This window comes from Mesoplodon densirostris, chromosome X (genome assembly GCF_025265405.1).
Source record: "Mesoplodon densirostris isolate mMesDen1 chromosome X, mMesDen1 primary haplotype, whole genome shotgun sequence".
NCBI lineage: Eukaryota > Metazoa > Chordata > Mammalia > Artiodactyla > Ziphiidae > Mesoplodon > Mesoplodon densirostris.
This window is the reverse complement of record NC_082681.1, coordinates 77346548-77365243: the sequence shown is the minus strand read 5'-3', so window position 1 is coordinate 77365243 and position 18696 is coordinate 77346548. Positions and strand designations below refer to the sequence as shown.

The 18696-nt window shown below is 46.7% G+C and overlaps 1 protein-coding gene across 1 annotated transcript in view; it reads left to right on the top strand.

The window, feature by feature from the left end:
• PIN4 (peptidylprolyl cis/trans isomerase, NIMA-interacting 4) overlaps nucleotides 1–16309 on the top strand; it is a 98159-nt gene extending 81850 nt beyond the window's left edge. The window contains exon 4 of the mRNA XM_060087425.1: nucleotides 16220–16309. Within this exon, the coding sequence (XP_059943408.1) occupies nucleotides 16220–16309 (90 nt within the window). The remainder of the gene's footprint in view (nucleotides 1–16219) is intronic.
• Nucleotides 16310–18696: the final 2387 nt, after the last annotated feature.

Sequence of the window (18696 nt, the reverse complement as noted above, 5' to 3'; positions counted from 1 at the left end):
TCCCTCAATATTCCCTGTCTCCATGAACAGCACTGCCAATCCCCCAGTTGTTCAAGTCAGAAACTGGGAGGCCTCTTTCCAATCTACCAATAAGTCCTGTTGCCTCTACCTCCAAAATATATCTCAAATCCAACTGCCACTGCCAATCTCCACTGCCACCATTCTGGTCTATGCCACTATTATCTCTAGCCTGGCTCACTGCAATAGCCTCCTGACTTTCTTCCAGCTTTTATATTTGTGCCTGTTCCTCATTGTCTCCGCACCCAGAAACCAGAGTGATCTTGCAAAAACACCGATCTGATCATGTCATGGGCCAGTCTAAACCCTTCAAAGCCACCTCTTTGCCCTCAAAATCAAATCCTGCCTTCTCACCATGGCTTACAAAGCCTCCCTGATCTGGCACTTGACTGCTTCTCCCACCTTATGTCTCACTTCTTCACAGCCCCTACACACACACACACACACACACACACACACACACCATGATCGTCTCAAAATGAACCACCTCCACTTACTCAAATCTTGCCTCTAGGCCCTCGCACGTTCTGTTTCCTCTGTCTGGACTTTCTTTTTTGTCTCAGTATCCCCTAATCCACTCCTTGGCTCTCAGGTCTCCCTCCTTCCAGAGACCTTCCATGATCCTTCCCAACAGTGGTCCTCTGTGACGCAGTGTGACACACCTTGCCTTTATCCTTAGATTTAGTCCATGGAATGTGGCTGCCTGATTACCTCTCTGGCTCCCCATATTCATGTGAGCTGTGTGAAGGACAGATCTGTCTTTTGCACAGTTACAGCTTCACAGAGCTTAGCAAGCACTTACACGTAGTAGCTGATAAGTAAATATTTGTTGGAGGGATGGATGGATGAACTGTCAATTCACTAATCCTAAAGGAGAGCAATGGGCACCATGTTAGTGAGCTCGAATGAGGCTGTGGGTGAGATTGATATATCCAAAACAATAATAGGGACCAGGAACCTGGGAAGAGGGGAGGTCCAAGCATGCCCATCCCAACCACTCCTCTTGCCAGCATTGCCCTGTTTCCCTCTTGAACCTGCTTCAAGAGGGGCCTGGAAATAGCGTAAAGGAATCTGAGTTACACCCAGGAACAAGATTTTCCTTTTCTATTCCTTTCCCAAATCTTGGGCAGGGGCAAAGTCATGCATGCTTGGCTGTGAGATGGATGGGCTCTAGCCAGGTCCAAGAGTTGGTAGATTCTCTGGATGTCCTGTACCCACGTTCCCCAGGTCAAGGGCATTTCTGGGAGCTCCCTGTGAGTTCCTTTTCAGCTCCCTCACCCTCCCTGAAGCAGCAGAGAAACCCTCCCTACACGGATGGGCGCCTCTCCCAAAAGCTGGAGTCAAGGCTCCACCCTGGAAGCCCAAGAAGGGATTCCTGGAGGTGTCGGGCGGGGTGGGGGGGGACCTAACCTTAACCTCTGTGATCCTTTTTCTTGCCTCTTTGGCACTAAAAGAGACAGACAGTAAAAACTACAAGCTCTCGTGTGGGGGATGAGGGTTACGTTTTTCTCCAGCCCTTCGAAGGCCTTGGCCCCCTGCCCAGATCTGAGTCAGGAACTGTATGTCCCAAAGAACTGGCTTCCCAGCCATCTGCTCTGAGCTTAAAGAGCCTAGGGGCCCTCGTGGGATGCTTTGTTCAAATTAGCCAAGAAGGGCAGGGCGAGGACAACACAGCAGGAGGGACCTTGGCCAGTCTAGGCCTCTGAAGGTGTGGAGGGAAGGGGCAGATACATGACACCAGGGCATGTTGAGGGCATGGCAAATCCCCAAGCAGAGAGCTCCTCTCACAGTCCAGCTGCACTGCTCCTAGAGCCAAGCTTTCCCAGCTCCCCTTCTGAGGGAACTAATGGCTTTGTGAGCACCTACTTTATGCCAGCCATTTCCCCTACAACAAGCAAGAAATGACAGTTCTCCTTCACCAGCCACAGATATCAAAACTCAGGGAGGTTAATTGCATTATGCAAGGTCATGAAGCAAGTACACAGCAGATTCAAAGAGACCAGGACCAGGCTATCAACTCTCAGCCCCTTGGTGAATGGTTGCCAAGGCTACTAGAAAGTGAGTCTCCCTATCAGTGAGCAGGTAGGAAGACTGGGGATGATGGCTGAGAGGAGATACAGAAATTCACACTCCTTCTGTGCCTGGGATACAGCTTGCTCCATTCAGGAGAAAACTTATCTTTGTTCCTTTGACACACACCATCTCAAGTTGGTAAGAATAGGTCAAGCAATAAGGTCAAGTTTCACATGAGGAAAATTTTAGGGTGGAGACAAAAAAACACTTACCCAAGGTCTCATATCAGAGGATAAGAGAACAATTCAGATGAATAGACCTGTCCAAGAAGCCAGACAGATCCACAGAAGGAAGACTGACAAGGCACCCCTCACTCCTAAAATCCTCACAGACCTGGATGTTCACATAGATTGAAGAACCAGTCCTCAGGCATAGTTGCCAGGGGGCAGATTTGGAGACCCATAAAAGTAGGGAGACTTTGGGGCTGATCTTTAATGTACCAGGAGTTCTCAACCCTAGATTCATGTTAGAATCACTGGGGATCTTTTAAACAGTGATTATATTTGCAATACATGTATCTGACAAAGGACTAGTATCCAGAGTATATACAGAGTTCCTACAAATCAACAATAAAATGATTGGGGACTTCCCAGGTGGTGCAGTGGTTAAGAATCCACCTGCCAATGCAGGAGACATGGGTTCGATCCCTGGTCCGGGAAGATCCCACATGCCACAGAGCAACTAAACCCATGCGCCACAACTACTGAGCCTGCACTCTAGAGCCCATGAGCCACAACTACGGAGCCCACACATCACAACTACTGAAGCCCACGTGCCCTAGAGCCCGTGTGCCGAAACTACTGAGCCTGCATGCTGCAACTACTGAAGCCCTTGCGCCTAGAGCCCGTGCTCCACATCAAGAGTAGCCACCACAATGAGAAGCCGGCGCACCGCAACGAAGAGTAGCCCCCGCTTGCCGCAACTAGAGAAAGCCCGCACATAGAAAAGAAGACCCAGGGCCTCCCTGGTGGCGCAGTGGTTAAGAGTCCGCCTGCCGATGCAGGGGATACGGGTTCGTGCCCCGGTCTGGGAGGATCCCATATGCCGCGGAGCGGCTGGGCCCATGAGCCATGGCCACTGGGCCTGCGCATCCGGAGCCTGTGCTCCGCAACGGGAGAGGCCACAACAGTGAGAGGCCCGCATACCGCAAAAAGAAAAAAAAAAAAAAAAGAAAAAAAAAGAAAAGAAGACCCAACACAGCCAAAAATAAATAAATAAAAATAAATTTTAAAAAAGACCTATGCAGTTTACCATGTGTTAATTACACCTCAATTTAAAAAAATCATGCCCAGGCCCCACCCCTGACTAATTAAATCAAAAATCTCTAGAGGTGGGGCCTGGGCAAGGGCATTTTAAAAATCTCCCCAGGTGACACTAATGTGCAGCAGTCTGAGAACCACTGATTAATATATTACCGCCACCTTTCCCTAGCAACAAACCCTCTCAGCGTCCTGAGTCATGGAGGCTTTTCAAAGATACCCATTGGAAAAAGTCCCTCCCACTATCACCAGCAGAGGTGGGAACCGAAGGTGAGTGAGGGTAGGCACTTACCAATATATCTTGGACAGTGTTTCACATAAAAACATAAAGACACCCTGAGAAAACCATAATTCAAAAAGAGTCATGTACCACAATGTTCACTGCAGCTCTATATACAATAGCCAGGACATGGAAGTAACCTAAGTGTCCATCCACAGATGAATGGATAAAGAAGATGTGGCACATATATACAATGGAATATTAGCCATAAAAAGAAATGAAATTAAGTTATTTGTAGTGAGGTGGATGGACCTAGAGTCTGTCATACGGAGTGAAGTAAGTCAGAAAGAGAAAAACAAATACCGTATGCTAACACATATATATGGAATCAAAAAAAAAAAAGGTTCTGATGAACCTAGGGGTAGGACAGGAATAAAGACGCAGACATAGAGAACTGACTTGAGGACACGGGGAGGGGGAAGGGTAAGCTGGGACGAAGTGAGAGAGTGGCATGGACATATATACACTACCAAATGTAAAATAGATAGCTAGTAGAAAGCAGGTGCATCGCACGGGGAGATCAGCTCGGTGCTTTGTGACCACCTAGAGGGGTGGGATAGGGAGGGTGGGAGGGAGACACAAGAGGGAGGGGATATGGGGATATATGTATACTTATAGCTGATTCACTTTGTTATACAGCAGAAATTAACACAGCATTGTAAAGCAATTATACTCTGATAAAGATGTTAAAAAAAAAAAAAAACAGTGTTTCTCTGGTGGCACAGTGGTTGAGAGTCCGCCTGCCGATGCAGGGGACACGGGTTCGTGACCTGGTCCGGGAAGATCCCACATGCCGCGGAGCGGCTGGGCCCGTGAGCCACGGCCGCTGAGCCTGCGTGTCCGGAGCCTGTGCTCTGCAACGGGAGAGGCCCGTGTACGGCAAAAAAAAAAACCAAACAAACATAAAGACACTGAATTTTACACTTTAAAATGAGTGAAGTTAATGTTATGTGAATTTCATCTCAATTAAAAAATAGTAAATAAAAACATCAAGAGCTTCCTTTGTTTTAATGGCTGCGTATATGCCATTGTAAGAGTCCATTTTAATTTATTTGTCCAGTCTCGTTGATGGATATTTTTTCCAATCTTTTGCTATCACAAACATTGCGGCAATAAATATCCTGGTATATGCATTTCTGTGAATATGTGTGAGTATATCTGTAGGATAATTTCCTAAAAGTGGAATTGTTGGGTCAGAGTGTATGTGTCTTTCTCATTTTGATAGAACCTGCTAAATTGCCCTCCATAAGGGATGGGCAAACTTACATTCGCATGAACAATATATGAGGGTGCTGTCTCCCCACATCTTTGCTAACAGTGTTTTGCAACCTTCTGATCTTCACCTTTCTGACTATTAAAAAGGCACACCTGATAGTTTTATTTTGCATCTCCCCTGAGAGAAAGTCTTCACTGAGACAGGTCAAGGGCATTCAAGTGGAGGGCAAGGGTATTGTTTTGGAGGCAGGGAGGGAGGCATTTATCCCCACCCCCATCCCCCATCTCTGTTCTAGCTTATTGTTAGCTTTGAACAAATCACCAAGAATTCCCAGAACTCTTAGCTAAATATTAAGGACTCCCACATATCTTTCTTAGGTCCAAACCTCTCACTTGAGCCCGAGACTCCTATACCAAGGCATCCCTGAGATCTCACACTGAAAACATCCAAAAGAGAAGTATCGATTCCCAACCCTCAAACCTCATCTGCTCAAGTCTTCCCCGTCTCTATATATGACAACACCATCCACTCATTTGCTCAAGTCCCAAACCCAGAAACTAGAAGCGTTGTCTCTTCCCTGTCCCTCATCTAATCCATCACCAAGCCCAGTGGGCTCTGTCTTCAAAATACATCCTGAAGCTCTCCACCTCTCCCCACCCAACTGCAAGCACCCAAGCCTAAGCCACCTGGCATTTACCAATGGCTTCCTAACCAGCCCCTGTACTCCTATTCCTGTCTCCCAGTCCATTTTTCTTATTAGGAAAATCTAATCCGTTCTTCAAACAGCAGCCAATAATCTTTTTAAAAAATATAAACCAGATCACATCACGCCTTCGCTTAAGACCTTTCAGTGACTTCACAATGCACTGAAAATACCATCCAAACTCCTTACTGTGGCCTGCAAATCCCTAGTGACCTGGCCTGTCCGAATCTCATCTTGTTTGTTCATTTCACCTCAACCACATTGGCTTTCTGGGAACTACCAAGCCCATTTCCACAGAGGGTCTTTACATTTGCTATTCCCTCTGCCAGGAACACCTTCCCCTAAAATCTTAGTATGGCTGGCTCCTTATCATTTCAATCTCAGCCACCTCTCCCTTGAGACCTTCCTGTTTATATCCTTTAGAGCCCTTACTACTATTTAAACTTATCTCCTTTCTGTTTACTTCCATACTGTCTGTTCCTCCTCTAGAACATTAGCTCCATATCTGGATGTCCAATACCCGAAATAGTTCTGGCACATAGTAGGTGCTTAAAAAATGTTTGGAATGAATGAATAGTTCAACAGTGCTTTCTTGTTTTCAAAGCCTTCTTTTGGTCAGGATCTCAGATTTAGATACAGAGGAGGCGATTGGAGAAGGAAGGGTTGTTTTCCATCTCCTTGGAAGGAACAAAACTGATTTTAAGGACTTTAAGGTCTGCGTCTATCCAAATAATTAGCAAAAGTCTTATTTATTCCCTAACTAAATCTCTCCTTGGAAACACTCTGGGAGCCTCCTTTGAATTATCGCGTGTCACTGCAGGCAATAAAACGTCCTTTCTTTGTCGATATTCTCTGCTTCAAATTTGTCACTAATTCCAGCTGGCCTAGTCCCAGCCCATCTGAATGACCGAAAGGCAGAGTGAATACAATTTAATCAGTGGCTTGGCCCCCGCGGGATGAGCTGGCAGTGTCTCTGTGGGCCTCATAGCCAAAAGGTGTTCAGGGGCCGTGATTTTTGCACTGAACAAAGGCGGGCCAGCAGGGCCCTCGCTCCTGCGGCGGCGGGGGAATCTGGCAGGCGCTGGCTCCGGGCGGGGGCGAGGCGGCAGGGGGAGCCGCAGAAAGGCGGGGAGAAATAAATGGGAAAGGAGACAATCCCACAGAGAAGAATAATCATTGTTCTCATAACCGGCCCTCGATTTACAGTTGTACAAACTGTTCCAGCCATTATCTTGTTTCTGCCCCACGACAGCCCGCGTGCGGGTTAGTATAACATCCGGTGGTAGCAACGGGGAAACCGAGGCTCCGGGAGGCCGGCCTGGGAGTGCGGCTGTGCCCCTGGCCCTGCCGGCCGCCCGGAGCCCGGTGGCGCTGGGGCCGTTGCTATGGCATTTCTGGATTGTCACAAGTGCCCAGGAAGCATACAAATCGACCTGCGTGAGACACGGCCCTGGGCAAAACAACTTCCAATTTACTCGCAATAATTACCACCCCCAGATAATCGCCTGTACCCGGGCGGGCGCGGAGGGCTTGGCTGGGGGAAGGGAGGGAAGAGGCAAGGAAGGGAGGGAGGGAGGCCGGGTGGAGGTGGCCGAGCCGAGGTTGGGGTTTGGGGCGGGGTGGGGGAAACAGAGAGGGAGTCTTCCTGCACTCGGTACTGAGGAGGGTACTGAGGAGGGCTCTGTCCTGTGCCCATTGAAGAAAAACACACAACCTAACGGTTTCAAGTTAAGTTTGGGGGGGTGGGGGGGAGCGGGAGGGGGACCTTACTGAGGACTGTAGCCCGGGAGTCAGCCTCTCACACAGCTCTCAGGAGCTGCTCCTAAAGAGGTAGGGGAGGAGCCAGAATACACAGGAATTTTTTTTTTTTTTTTTGGCCTGGGGAATACATAATGTCAAGCATACATCTTGGGAAAAGTTACTGCTAGTCATGAGGATCAGCTATCTCAGTTAATGATTTTAGTGCTTTTTCTACGTATGAGTAGATGCAAGAGTCTGTGGTCATTGAAATTCTTCCTTAGATATGCATCTTAACTATCTAAGGCCAGTCAGTATCCAAAGCAAAGGAATGTTTTCTGTTTTTCTCCATTTGAATTCCCCTCAGGGTGCACCTTGAAGGGGTGCATGTGGGGGGAGGCTGCAGTGGCTGACGGCTTGATGGCGGCAACATTTGATGTTTACTGGAATGGCAGGCAACATTCTTTGTCCGCACCTGTTTGGTTCTGGAAGCTCAACATTCTGGATGGATCATATCAAGGCATTTCATTCAATATGTACTGGGCACTTTTGGTGGTGGACACTTTGCCTGGCATTAGGGCTGCAATGGCCACTCTGTGGTGGAGTATGTCACAGACTCCTGGGAGACACACACACACACATGCACATACACAAGACACACAAACAAGGTACAATTATAAGGGCCATTATTCATTCAACATATATTTATTAAGTACCAGGCATTGTGCTGAGGATACAGCAGTGAACAAAACAGACATAAATCCCTGCCTTCATGAAGTTTACGTTGGCGTGGAGGGAGACCAACAATTTTTTTTTTAAATAATGAAAGTATACTGTTGGTTGGTGTATTTGTCTGGGTTCTCCAGAGAAACAGAACCAATAGGATGTGTATATATACATAAAGAGATTTACTATAAGGAATTGGCTCAAGCAATTTTGGAGGCTTGAGAAGTCCAAGACGTGCAGTGGGCAAGCTGGAGCCCCAGGAGAGCCAATGGTATAGATAGTTCCAGTCCAAGTCCAAAGGCCTGAGCCAGGAGAACCGACAGTATAAGTTCCAGTCCAAGTCCAAAGGCAAGAGGGAACTGATATCCCTCATGCAGAGAGAAAGGATTTCTTTCTTCCTCAAACTTTTATCATATTCAGGCTTTCAATGGATTGGGTGAGGCCCATTCACATTGGAGAGGGCAATCTGCTTTTCTCAGGTCTACCGGTTTCAAATGTTAATCTCATTCAGAAACACCCTCACAGACACACCCAGAGATAATGTTTAGCCAAATATCTGGGCACCCCCGTGGCCCAGTCAAGTTGACACATAAAATGAGCCATCACAGTTGGTGATAAGTGCAAACAAGGGAGAAAAATGAAACAGGCAAGTAGGAACAGGAAGCGTTGGTAGGGCAGGGGTGGAAAATTTTAAACAGGGTGATGGTGAAAGTCTCACTGAGAAGGTATCATTTGAATGAAGACTTGAAAGAAGTGAGGCAGCAAGCTGTGCAGATTTCCAAGAATGTTCCAGGCAGAAGAAACAGTATATACAAAGGCCCTGAAACAAGAGCATGTCTGGTATATCCGGAGGAGCAGGAGTGAGTCCAGAATAGCCAGAGCAGAGTGTGCAAGGGAGAGAGGGTTAGGAGAGAGGCAGAAACAGAGCACACAGGCCATGTAGGCCAACATAAGGACGAACACTGTAAGTGAAACAAGAGCCAGGTCAGGATTTTGAGTTGAAGACACATGATTTGACTTGTGTTTTAATGGGCTCCCTCTAGCTTCTGCGTGGTAAATAGACTGTGTGTGTGTTGAGGCGGAGGGTGGTGAGGGGCAAGGGTGAAGCAGTTAGGAGCACTGTGGGAGGGGGGGCAAAGGAGCACTTAGGGTACCACTGTAGTAATCCAGGTGAAAGATGATGGGAGCTTAGACCAGGGTGGTGCCTGTGGAGATGGTGAAGTGGTAGATTCTGGATATACTTTGAAGGTAGAGCCAATGGGATTTGCTGATGGATTGGACATGTGGTAGGATAAAAAGAAAGGAGTTAAAGGTGATCAAGGAAGAACGTGTCCTGGGACAGGCAGTGCGGTATAATCCAGAGAAAGTTCAAGTTCATAGGGACTTGGGAGTTAAATTGCGCCAGATCCCTGCCCTCCTCGGCTGTGGGACCTTGGGCAGGTTGCTTTCCATCACCGAACCCGGGATCCTTTACCTGTAGAACCTCACAGGGCTGCTGTGAAGATTGAATGAGGTGAGGTATGTAAAACCCCCAGGGCTACAGCTGGCACAGAGTACGTGCTCCCTGAGCACTTGCCCCTCTGCCCTTCCCTTTCTGGGGAAGCTGAAGAAGCTTCATAGGAGGGCCAACCAACATTGGAGGCGACTGTAAGGATGAGTGGGGCTTTGTTAGGAGGAAAAGAGGGGCAAAGGGATTCATCCTTCACAACAGGCAGGGTGAAATGGAGCCAATGGCCAGGCAGGCCTTAGTAGACGTCCTACGGTGGGGAAAGCTGCAGGAGGACAGGGAGCATCTGGGCATAGAAAGAGTGTGAGGGAAAGAAAGTCATGTGCGAGGAAATGGGCCCCAACAGGGAGTTGTGAGAGGATGGGAGGCCAGCCTTCTTCCTCCCTGGCTCTGCCTTGGGCCAGCCTCGGCCCAGAGGATCTTTGAAACCTTCTGAATTAAGGGATGAAGCTGATTGGGGCTATGGCACACAAATTCCCACATGATGAGGGGTAGTGAGCTCTGCGCTGTGGGGAGTCACATGACAAACATCTGGCTTGGCCACTGACCAGGACAGCCCACCCCTCCCACCCCAGTGGTACACATACTGATTGTGAACATATGGCCCCCAAGGAGGGGGCTTTCCAAAAGAGCCATCTTTGCCTTCTGCCTGAATCACCCTGGCCTGGGGCCTACCACCAGGGCCTCCTTACTCCCTTACTCCTTGCATGAAAACATGAATTCCCCTTACATGGGACCAATAGGCCCATGCCGAGGAACCCCTCTCCAGAACCACAAACACCAACCCTCCACTTCATGGGAGGCTCAGGCAACAGACTGCCTGGGTTTCCATCCAGCCCCATCCCTATTCATTGTGTGAACTTGGGCCAAGGTTCTTGACCTCTCTGAGCCTTATTTTCTAGCTCTACAAAGAAAGATATAAATGACACTTCCCTCGCAGGCTTGAGGAGAGGCTCAAATGGGATTATATGAGACTATGATCCAGAGGCTCTAACTACTGAAAAGATGTAGATTCTACCTGTAAACCACCCCCCACCAAATCTACGCTCAATACTACTGCTCTCAGTAGGTGATTCAGAGTAGAACTTATCACAGAATGTAAAAAGGGAAAGTCCAACCAAGTTCAGATTTTTCCTGTGATGACTCCTTTGATGGAGTCTCTTGAAATATCAGCTATCATATCCTTTCCTCAAACACTTTTGTTGTTGTTCCTGCTATACGAATGCCCTAAGCATTTTTTTAAACATTTAAAAAAATTAATTTATTTTTGGCTGCGTTGGGTCTTCGTTGCTGTGCACGGGCTTTCTCTAGTTGCAAGGAGCGGGGGGCTACCCTCTTCATTATGGTGTGCGGTCTTCTCATTGCGGTGGCTTCTCTTGTTGCAGAGCACAGGATCTAGGCACGTGGACTTCAGTAGTTGTGGCTTGTGGGCTCTAGAGTGCAGGCTCTGTAGTTGTGGCGCACAGGCTTAGTTGCTCTGCGGCATGTGGGCTCTTCCTGGACCAGGGTTCAAACCCATGTCCCTTGCGTTGGCAGGCAGATTCTTAACCACTGCACCACCAGGGAAGTCCTGCCCTAAGCATTTTTATTGAGCAATTGGGCCCTGGAGAATTTGGATTTGGAAACTATAATGGGTCAGATACATTCTTGTTGGCCAGGATCAGCTAACATTCAATAGAGTTTACTACCTGCCAGGGAATGTTCTAGTTCATTTTTTTTAAATATATATATATATATATTTATTTATTTATTTATTTATTTATTTTTGGCTGTGTTGGGTCTTCCTTGCTGCACATGGGCTTTCTCTAGTTGTGGTGAGTGGGCGCTACTCTTCGTTGTGGTGAGCAGGCTTCTCATTGCAGTGGCTTCTCTTGTTGTGGAGCACAGGCTCTAGGCACATGGGCTTCAGTAGTTGTGGTGCACAGGCTCAGTAGTTGTGGCTCATGGGCTTAGTTGTTCCACGGCATGTGGGATCTTCCTGGGCCAGGGCTTTAACCCATGTCCCCTGCATTGGCAGGCAGATTCTTAACCACTGTGCCACCAGGGAAGTCCCTGTTCTAGTTCATTTTATCCTCACAACAAACGCTATGAGGTTGGTACAATTATTATCCCCTTTTACAGATAGGAAAGCTGAGAATCGCGTTAGGAGGTAAACTGACTTGCCCAACGTCACACAGCTAGTGAATGCTGGTGGAGGTTTTGAACGCAGGCAGTCTTGCTGTAAAGGCCATATGCTTAACAACAAGGTCCTACTGTATAGCACAGGGAATTATACTCAGTTTCCTGTAATAAACCATAATGGAAAAGAATATGAAAAAAATGTATATATGTATAACTGAATCACTTTGCTGTACACCAGAAACTAACACAACACTGTAAATCAACTATACTTGAATTAAAGATTTAAAAAATAATAAAAATAAATTTTTAAAAAGAGAGACTGGGACTTCCCTGGTGGTACAGTGGTTAAGAATCCGCCTGCCAGTGCAGGTGACACGGGTTCGAGCTCTGGTCCAGGAAGATCCCACATGCCGTGGAGCAACTAAGCCCGTGCACCACAACTACTGAGCCTGTGCTCTAGAGCCCACAGGCCACAACTACTGAGCCCGTGTGCCACAACTACTAAAGCCTGTGCACCTAGAGCCCGTGCTCCGCAATAAGAGAAGCCACCGCAACGAGAAGCCCGCACACTGCAACAAACAGTAGCCCCCGTTCGCCACAACTAGAAAAAGACCGCACGCAGCAATGAAGACCCAACGCAGCCAAAAATAAATTAATTAATTAATTTAAAAAACCAAAAAGAGAGAGACTGAGCTATTTTTTTAAAAAAGGCCGTGTGCTAAACCACTATGCTATACTGTCTCTTCAAACAGTTGGATCAAACCCTTGTCACACAGGTGAGAGCCTTGTATCCCAAGGGGGACTGGGATGGGTTGAGGGAGTGGGATTGGCCCTCAGTAGCCCTCCCCATGGCTGAAGACCCAGCCCCCCAGCCCTCATCCTTGCTACAAAATACATGAGTGCTCAAATTGGCAGTGGGGCTGCCCAGTGTCCCTCTTTGCGGAGGCATCTATAATTGAGAGAGAGATTTGAACTAAATACCTTCCAAAGGTCCTTTCAGTTCAAGAAGTTGAAGTCTCTAATCTACCTCAGGTCTGCCCGCTGTCTCCTCCCAGAAGAGCAAGCCCACTCTTCGCTGTTCCCTGCAGCCCCTTTACCCTTGGTTCTCCTACAAACGGGTGGGGTACATCTGCCCTTGCCTTGCTCACTGTGCGCACCTGAGAGACCTCATCCCTCCATGGCTGATGCCTTCTTTTTCCTGATGCCTGATCCACACCTCTTCTCTGGGCTCTAGAACTATCTGTCCAGCTGCCTCTTGGACCACTTGGTGCTCTACCTGCAGTGTGAACTGCATGGGTGTCTTCTTCCCTGAAACCTCTTCCTCCTCTAGTGCTCCTCTTCTTGAGGAATTGCTTCTCGATTTATCCATTTGCTTAAGCCAGAGCCCCAGGAGGCATCCTCAAAGTTTTCTTGCCCTCACTCCCCACATCCTATCAGGCACCAGGGCCTGTCAGTGTTACCTCCTACGTATCTCATGAATCCACTGCCTTCTCTCCATCCCCACCACCACTTCCCCAGTCCAAGCCACCACCATTTGAGAGAGGAAGTAGAAAGCAAAGCCTTCCCCTGCCCTCTCTGCCTCTATTACCTCCCTTCCAGTCCATCTTCCACCCCGCAGCCAGGGTGAGCTTTTTTTTTTTTTTTTTTTTTTTTTTGCGGTACACGGGCCTCTCACTGTTGTGGCCTCTCCCGTTGCGGAGCACAGGCTCCAGACGTGCAGGCTCAGCGGCCATGGCTCACAGGCCCAGCCGCTGCGCGGCATGTGGGATCTTCCCGGACTGGGGCACGAACCTGTGTCCCCTGCATCGGCAGGCGGACTCTCAACCACTGCGCCACCAGGGAAGCCCCAGGGTGAGCTTTTGAAAACAAAATCTGGGTGTCTCTTCTCTGCCTAAAACTCTTCTATGACTTTCTCTTAAGATTAAGTCCAGGACTTCCCTGGTGGCGCAGTGGTTAAGAATCCGCCTGCCAACGCAGGGGACATGGATTCGAGCCCTGGCCCGGGAAGATCCCACATGCCACGGAGCAACTAAGCCTGTGTGCCACAAGTACAGAGCCTGCAAGCCACAACTACTAAGCCCACGTGTCACAATTACTGAAACCCACACGCCTAGAACCCATACTCTGCAACAAAAGAAGCCACCACAATGAGGAGCCACTGCACCTCAAGAAGAGTAGCCGCCGCTCGCTGCAACTAGAGAAAGCCCACGCACAGCAATGAAGACCCGATGCAGCCAAAAATAATAAATTAATAAATTAAAAGATTAAGTCCAAATTCCTATACACGTGTGATGAGGCACTGTGCTATTAGGCAAGCCATTTTCCAGGATAGGTTCTGGAGTCTATATACATGCTTTTTTCTTTTTTTAAATTTATTTATTTATTTATTTTTGGCTGCATTGGGTCTTCATTGGTGCACACTGGCTTTCTCTGGTTGCAGAGAGTGGGGGCTGCTCTTCGTTGTGGTGCGCGGGCATCTCATGGCGGTGGCTTCTTTTGTTGCGGAGCACGGGCTCTAGGCGCACAGGCTTCAGTAGTTGTGGCACGCAGGCTCTAGGGCGCAGGCTCAGTAGTTGTGGCACACGGACTTAGTTGCTCCGCGGCATGTGGGATCTTCCCGGACCAGGGCTCGAACCCGTGTCCCCTGCATTGGTAGGCGGATTCTTAACCACTGTGCCACCAGGGAAGCCCCTCTATACATGTTTTTAATTGAAGTACAGTTGATTTACAATGTTGTGTTAGCTTCAGGTAGACCGTACAGTGATATATATATGTATATATATATATATATATATATATATATATATATATATATATATACACACACATATAATTATATATTCTTTTTCAGATTCTTTTCCCTTATAGGTTATTATAAAATATCGGTATAGTTCTCTGTGCTCTACAGTAGATCCTTGTAGTTTATCTATTTTATATATAGTAGTGTGTATATGTTAATCCCAAATTCATAATTTATGCCTTCTGGAGTCGATATTAAACCTCGATCCTGATGTCAGACCAGCCACCTAATAGCGAATGCGACTTTCAGTACACTTGTTAAACTCTCTGACCTGCAGTTTTCTCACTTGTAAAGTAGGACAATAGCAGCACCTACCTGGTAGGCTTGTTGTGAGACTGACAGAAGGTAGTGTGTGGAATGCACTGAGCTCCGTGCCCTGAGAAGATGTGCTTTAATCATTCACTGCAAGTGAGATCTTATGATTTTAAACTTAGCAGTATCAGTCATATAAACTATTATTGATTGAATCAACTAATGATTAATAATTACAATTAATAACACCGTGGATCTTCTTATATTGTATTAGACATTATTATTATGAGGTTATTATTATATTACTTTGGATTTTATGATTCCCTCTCCAGGCTCACCTCTCACAACCCCCCCCACCACATCTTTTCCCTTCTTTTCATTGCCACAAACTCTCGCCACACCCCACCCCCCAGCTTTTTCACTCTCTCCCTGGAAAGTTATTCTTTAAAAAAAAATTATATTGAAGTATAGTTGATTTACAATATTGTGTAAGTTTCAGGTGTACAGCACAGCGATTCAGTTATATATATAAATATATATATATATTATTTTTCAGAACCTTTTCCATTATACATTATTATGTAATATCGAGTTTAGTTCCCTGTGGTATACAGTAGGTCCCTGTTGCTTATCTAACCCTGGAAAGCTCTTTTCTTCCCATCCTCTGGTTCCTCAAGCCCCTTTTTCTATTGCTAAGTCCCTTCCGTTACCAGCTCAGGCATCGATTCCCCTGGGAAGCCTTCCTAGACCCTCCCCCAGACCACTGTAGATGGCTTTTCTATGGGTCCCCAGAGCACCCTGTGTTCCCCTTCTCAAAGCATCCATCACACCATATTTATAAACATTTACTTGTCAGGCTCCTGGAATTAGGCCGTCAGTTTGGGGAGGAGTTCTGTGTCTCATTCACCACTGTATTCCAATCTCTTAGCACTGTTGTGCACATAGTAGTTGTCCAGTAAATGTTTGCTGAATGAACAAAAGACTGGCCTGGCAGCAATCCTCCCCCACACGACTCCTACCCCCCTCCCAAGGCCCTGAGCCAAAGCTCTTCAAAGCCAACAGCTGTTAACTGAGCACAGAATCAGACTGAACCCAAGTGGGTGGGTGGACCACCTGGTCACAGAAAGAACTTTCTGTCTCTACCCTAGAGGTATTTCTGTCCTTGGGTTCATAAACCTCTCACTCCCTGTGGGCTTAGTAAAGGTGTGGACGTTAGTGGTAGGGAGTGATTTAGGGCAAGTTGACTCACCTCCCTGAACTTTATTTTTGTCATCTGTAAAATGATGAATAAGGCCCACTTGGCAGGGTCATCATGGAGATTCACTGAGGTAACACACAGAGGTGCTTTATAAACTGCAAAGGACTGCATGTAGCACTTGATGACAGTCAGACACAGAAAATGGGTCACTCTTTGGCTCAGATCTTTTCAAGACCTCATGTAAACCAGGGCCCTCCTGCTTATACAGCATTATCTCCAGCAATCAGGTTACAGTTGATTGACATTATTGCTTTCTTTATATTTGGCAGATTCCCAGCCTGTGGCAACATGCTGGTCACCATAGAGACCTGAGAAGCACCCTTGTCTCATTGGTACCACATTTACAAACCAACCCTTAAAGTGGATTATTTTGCAGATGGCTGATCTCATCTATTCATTGTTGATTGTATTAGTTCCAATTTGAGAACGTGACATTTTCTGACCTTGTCCCCTTAAGCACAAGCAAAAACTGTGGCTTTTTTTTTTGAAAATGAAAAAGTACAAGGTGTGCAGTAAGGATACAAGACAGATGGAGGGAAGGGTTTGTAGGGGAACTGCAGGATATACCTTTCATTCATTCATTCATTCAGCACCCACAATGTGCCAGTTACTGGGCTAGATACTGGGGATACAGCAGTGAGCAAGATTAGCCTTTAGGGCCTCGCAGTCTCCCGGAAAAGACAGACAATTAAATAGACAATTATAATACAGTGTGGTAAATTCCATGATGAGAAGAACAGGGAAATGGTGGGCCATGGGCCCCTACTCTTCCCAGAGGTTTCCCAGAGGAAGCAACATCTCAGCTGAGACTGGAAGGATGGGTGAGAGTCCGCCAGAAAAAACAGATAGGGGAAGGGCATGCAGGAGAATGGAGCGAAAAAAAAAATGTTCCTGGAAGAAAAAAGTGTCCAAATAATATGAAGAGAGACAAGAACGGGGTAAATTTAAGGGCCAAAAAGAAAATCATTGACTATAGGAATAGAAGCACTGTGGGGGCGAGAGGGAGAGGAAAAGGATGTGTTCTACTTGGGACATGCTGAGGAGACGTCCAAGAGGAGACTCCGGGTGGCAGGTGACTATGTGGGTCTGACTCCAAGAAAGAAGTCGCGGGGAATAGAAACCTGGGAATCGGGAGCTAGCGTGTTTTCCCCTATTGAGAAAATAGCTTAGGACCACACTGGGGAGGGTTTGCAAGGGTAGCCCAGGCATTTGGACCTGATTCTACAGGCAGTGTGTTTGAACAAGAAGCCTTGAAGAGGAAGTGACACAATTTTAAAAATCTACAAACAATAAATGCTGGAGTGGGTGTGGAGAAAAGGGAACCCTCTTGCACTGCTGGTGGAAATGTAAATTGATACAGCCACTATGGAGAACAGTATGGAGGTTCCTTAATAAACTAAAAATAGAATTACCATATGACCCAGCAATCCCACTATTGGGCATAACCCGGAGAAAACCATAATTCAAAAAGTCACACGTGGACTTCCCTGGTGGTGCAGTGGTTAAGAATATGCCTGCCAATGCAGGGGACACGGGTTCGAGCCCTGGTCTGGGAAGATCCCACATGCCACGGAGCAACTAAGCCCGTGTGCCGCAACTACTGAGCCTGAGCTCTAGAGCCCGCAAGCCACAACTACTGAAGCCCGTACCCCTAGAGCCTGTGCTCCGTGACAAGAGAAGCCACACAATGAGAAGCCTGCACACCACAACGAAGAGTAGCCCCTGCTCGCCACAACTAGAGAAAGCCCGCACGTAGCAACAAAGACTCAACGCAGCCAAAAATAAATTTTAAAAAAAGTCACATGTACCCCAATGTTCACTGCAGCACTATTTACAATAGCCAGGAAATGGAAGCAACCTAAATGTCCATCAACTGATGAATGGATAAAGAAGATGTGGTACATATATATATATATATAATGGAATATTACTCAGCCATAAAAAGGAAGGAAATTGGGTCATTTGTAGAGATGTGGATGGATGGACTTAGAGTCTGTCATACAGAATGAAGTCAGAAAGAGAGGAATATCGCATATTAACGCATATATGTGGAATCTAGAAAAATGGTACAGATGAACCTATTTACAGGGCAGGAATAGAGACGCAGACATAGAAAACGGACATGTGGACACAGGGGGCGAAGGGGAGGGTGGGATAAATTGGGAGATCAGGTTTGACAGAAGTATACACTACCATGTGTAAAATAGGTAGCTAGTGGGAACCTGCTGTATAGCACAGGGATCTCAGCTCGGTGCTCTGTGATGACCTAGACGGGTGGGATGGGATGGGGGCGGTGTAAGGAGGTCCAAGAGGGAGGGGAATATGTATACATATAGCTGATTCACTTCATTGTACAGCAGAAACTAACACAATATTTTAAATCAATTAGATTCCAATAAAAAAATAATCAATTAGAAAAAAATTCTAAACGTTAATATATAAACTTACAATTAAGTAACTTATATTCAATAGAGGTAATAAATAAATACTAAAAACTCATCACTTCCTAATTATTTTACTACATTTTACTGTTATCTATAATCTTGAGGTTATTTGCACCTGCTGTATCCTCATGGTGGGAATGCTATATAATGGTGTACTACTGCTAACTTCTTCCCAGCTGCCTGTTCATGGTGGTAGCTTGAAATAGGCTATGGAAATTGGTAAACACTACAAATCAGGACTTGATTACTGTTTTGTTGATTGTCTAGAGTTAAGGAACTGATGGAGAAAAATGTTAAAATGC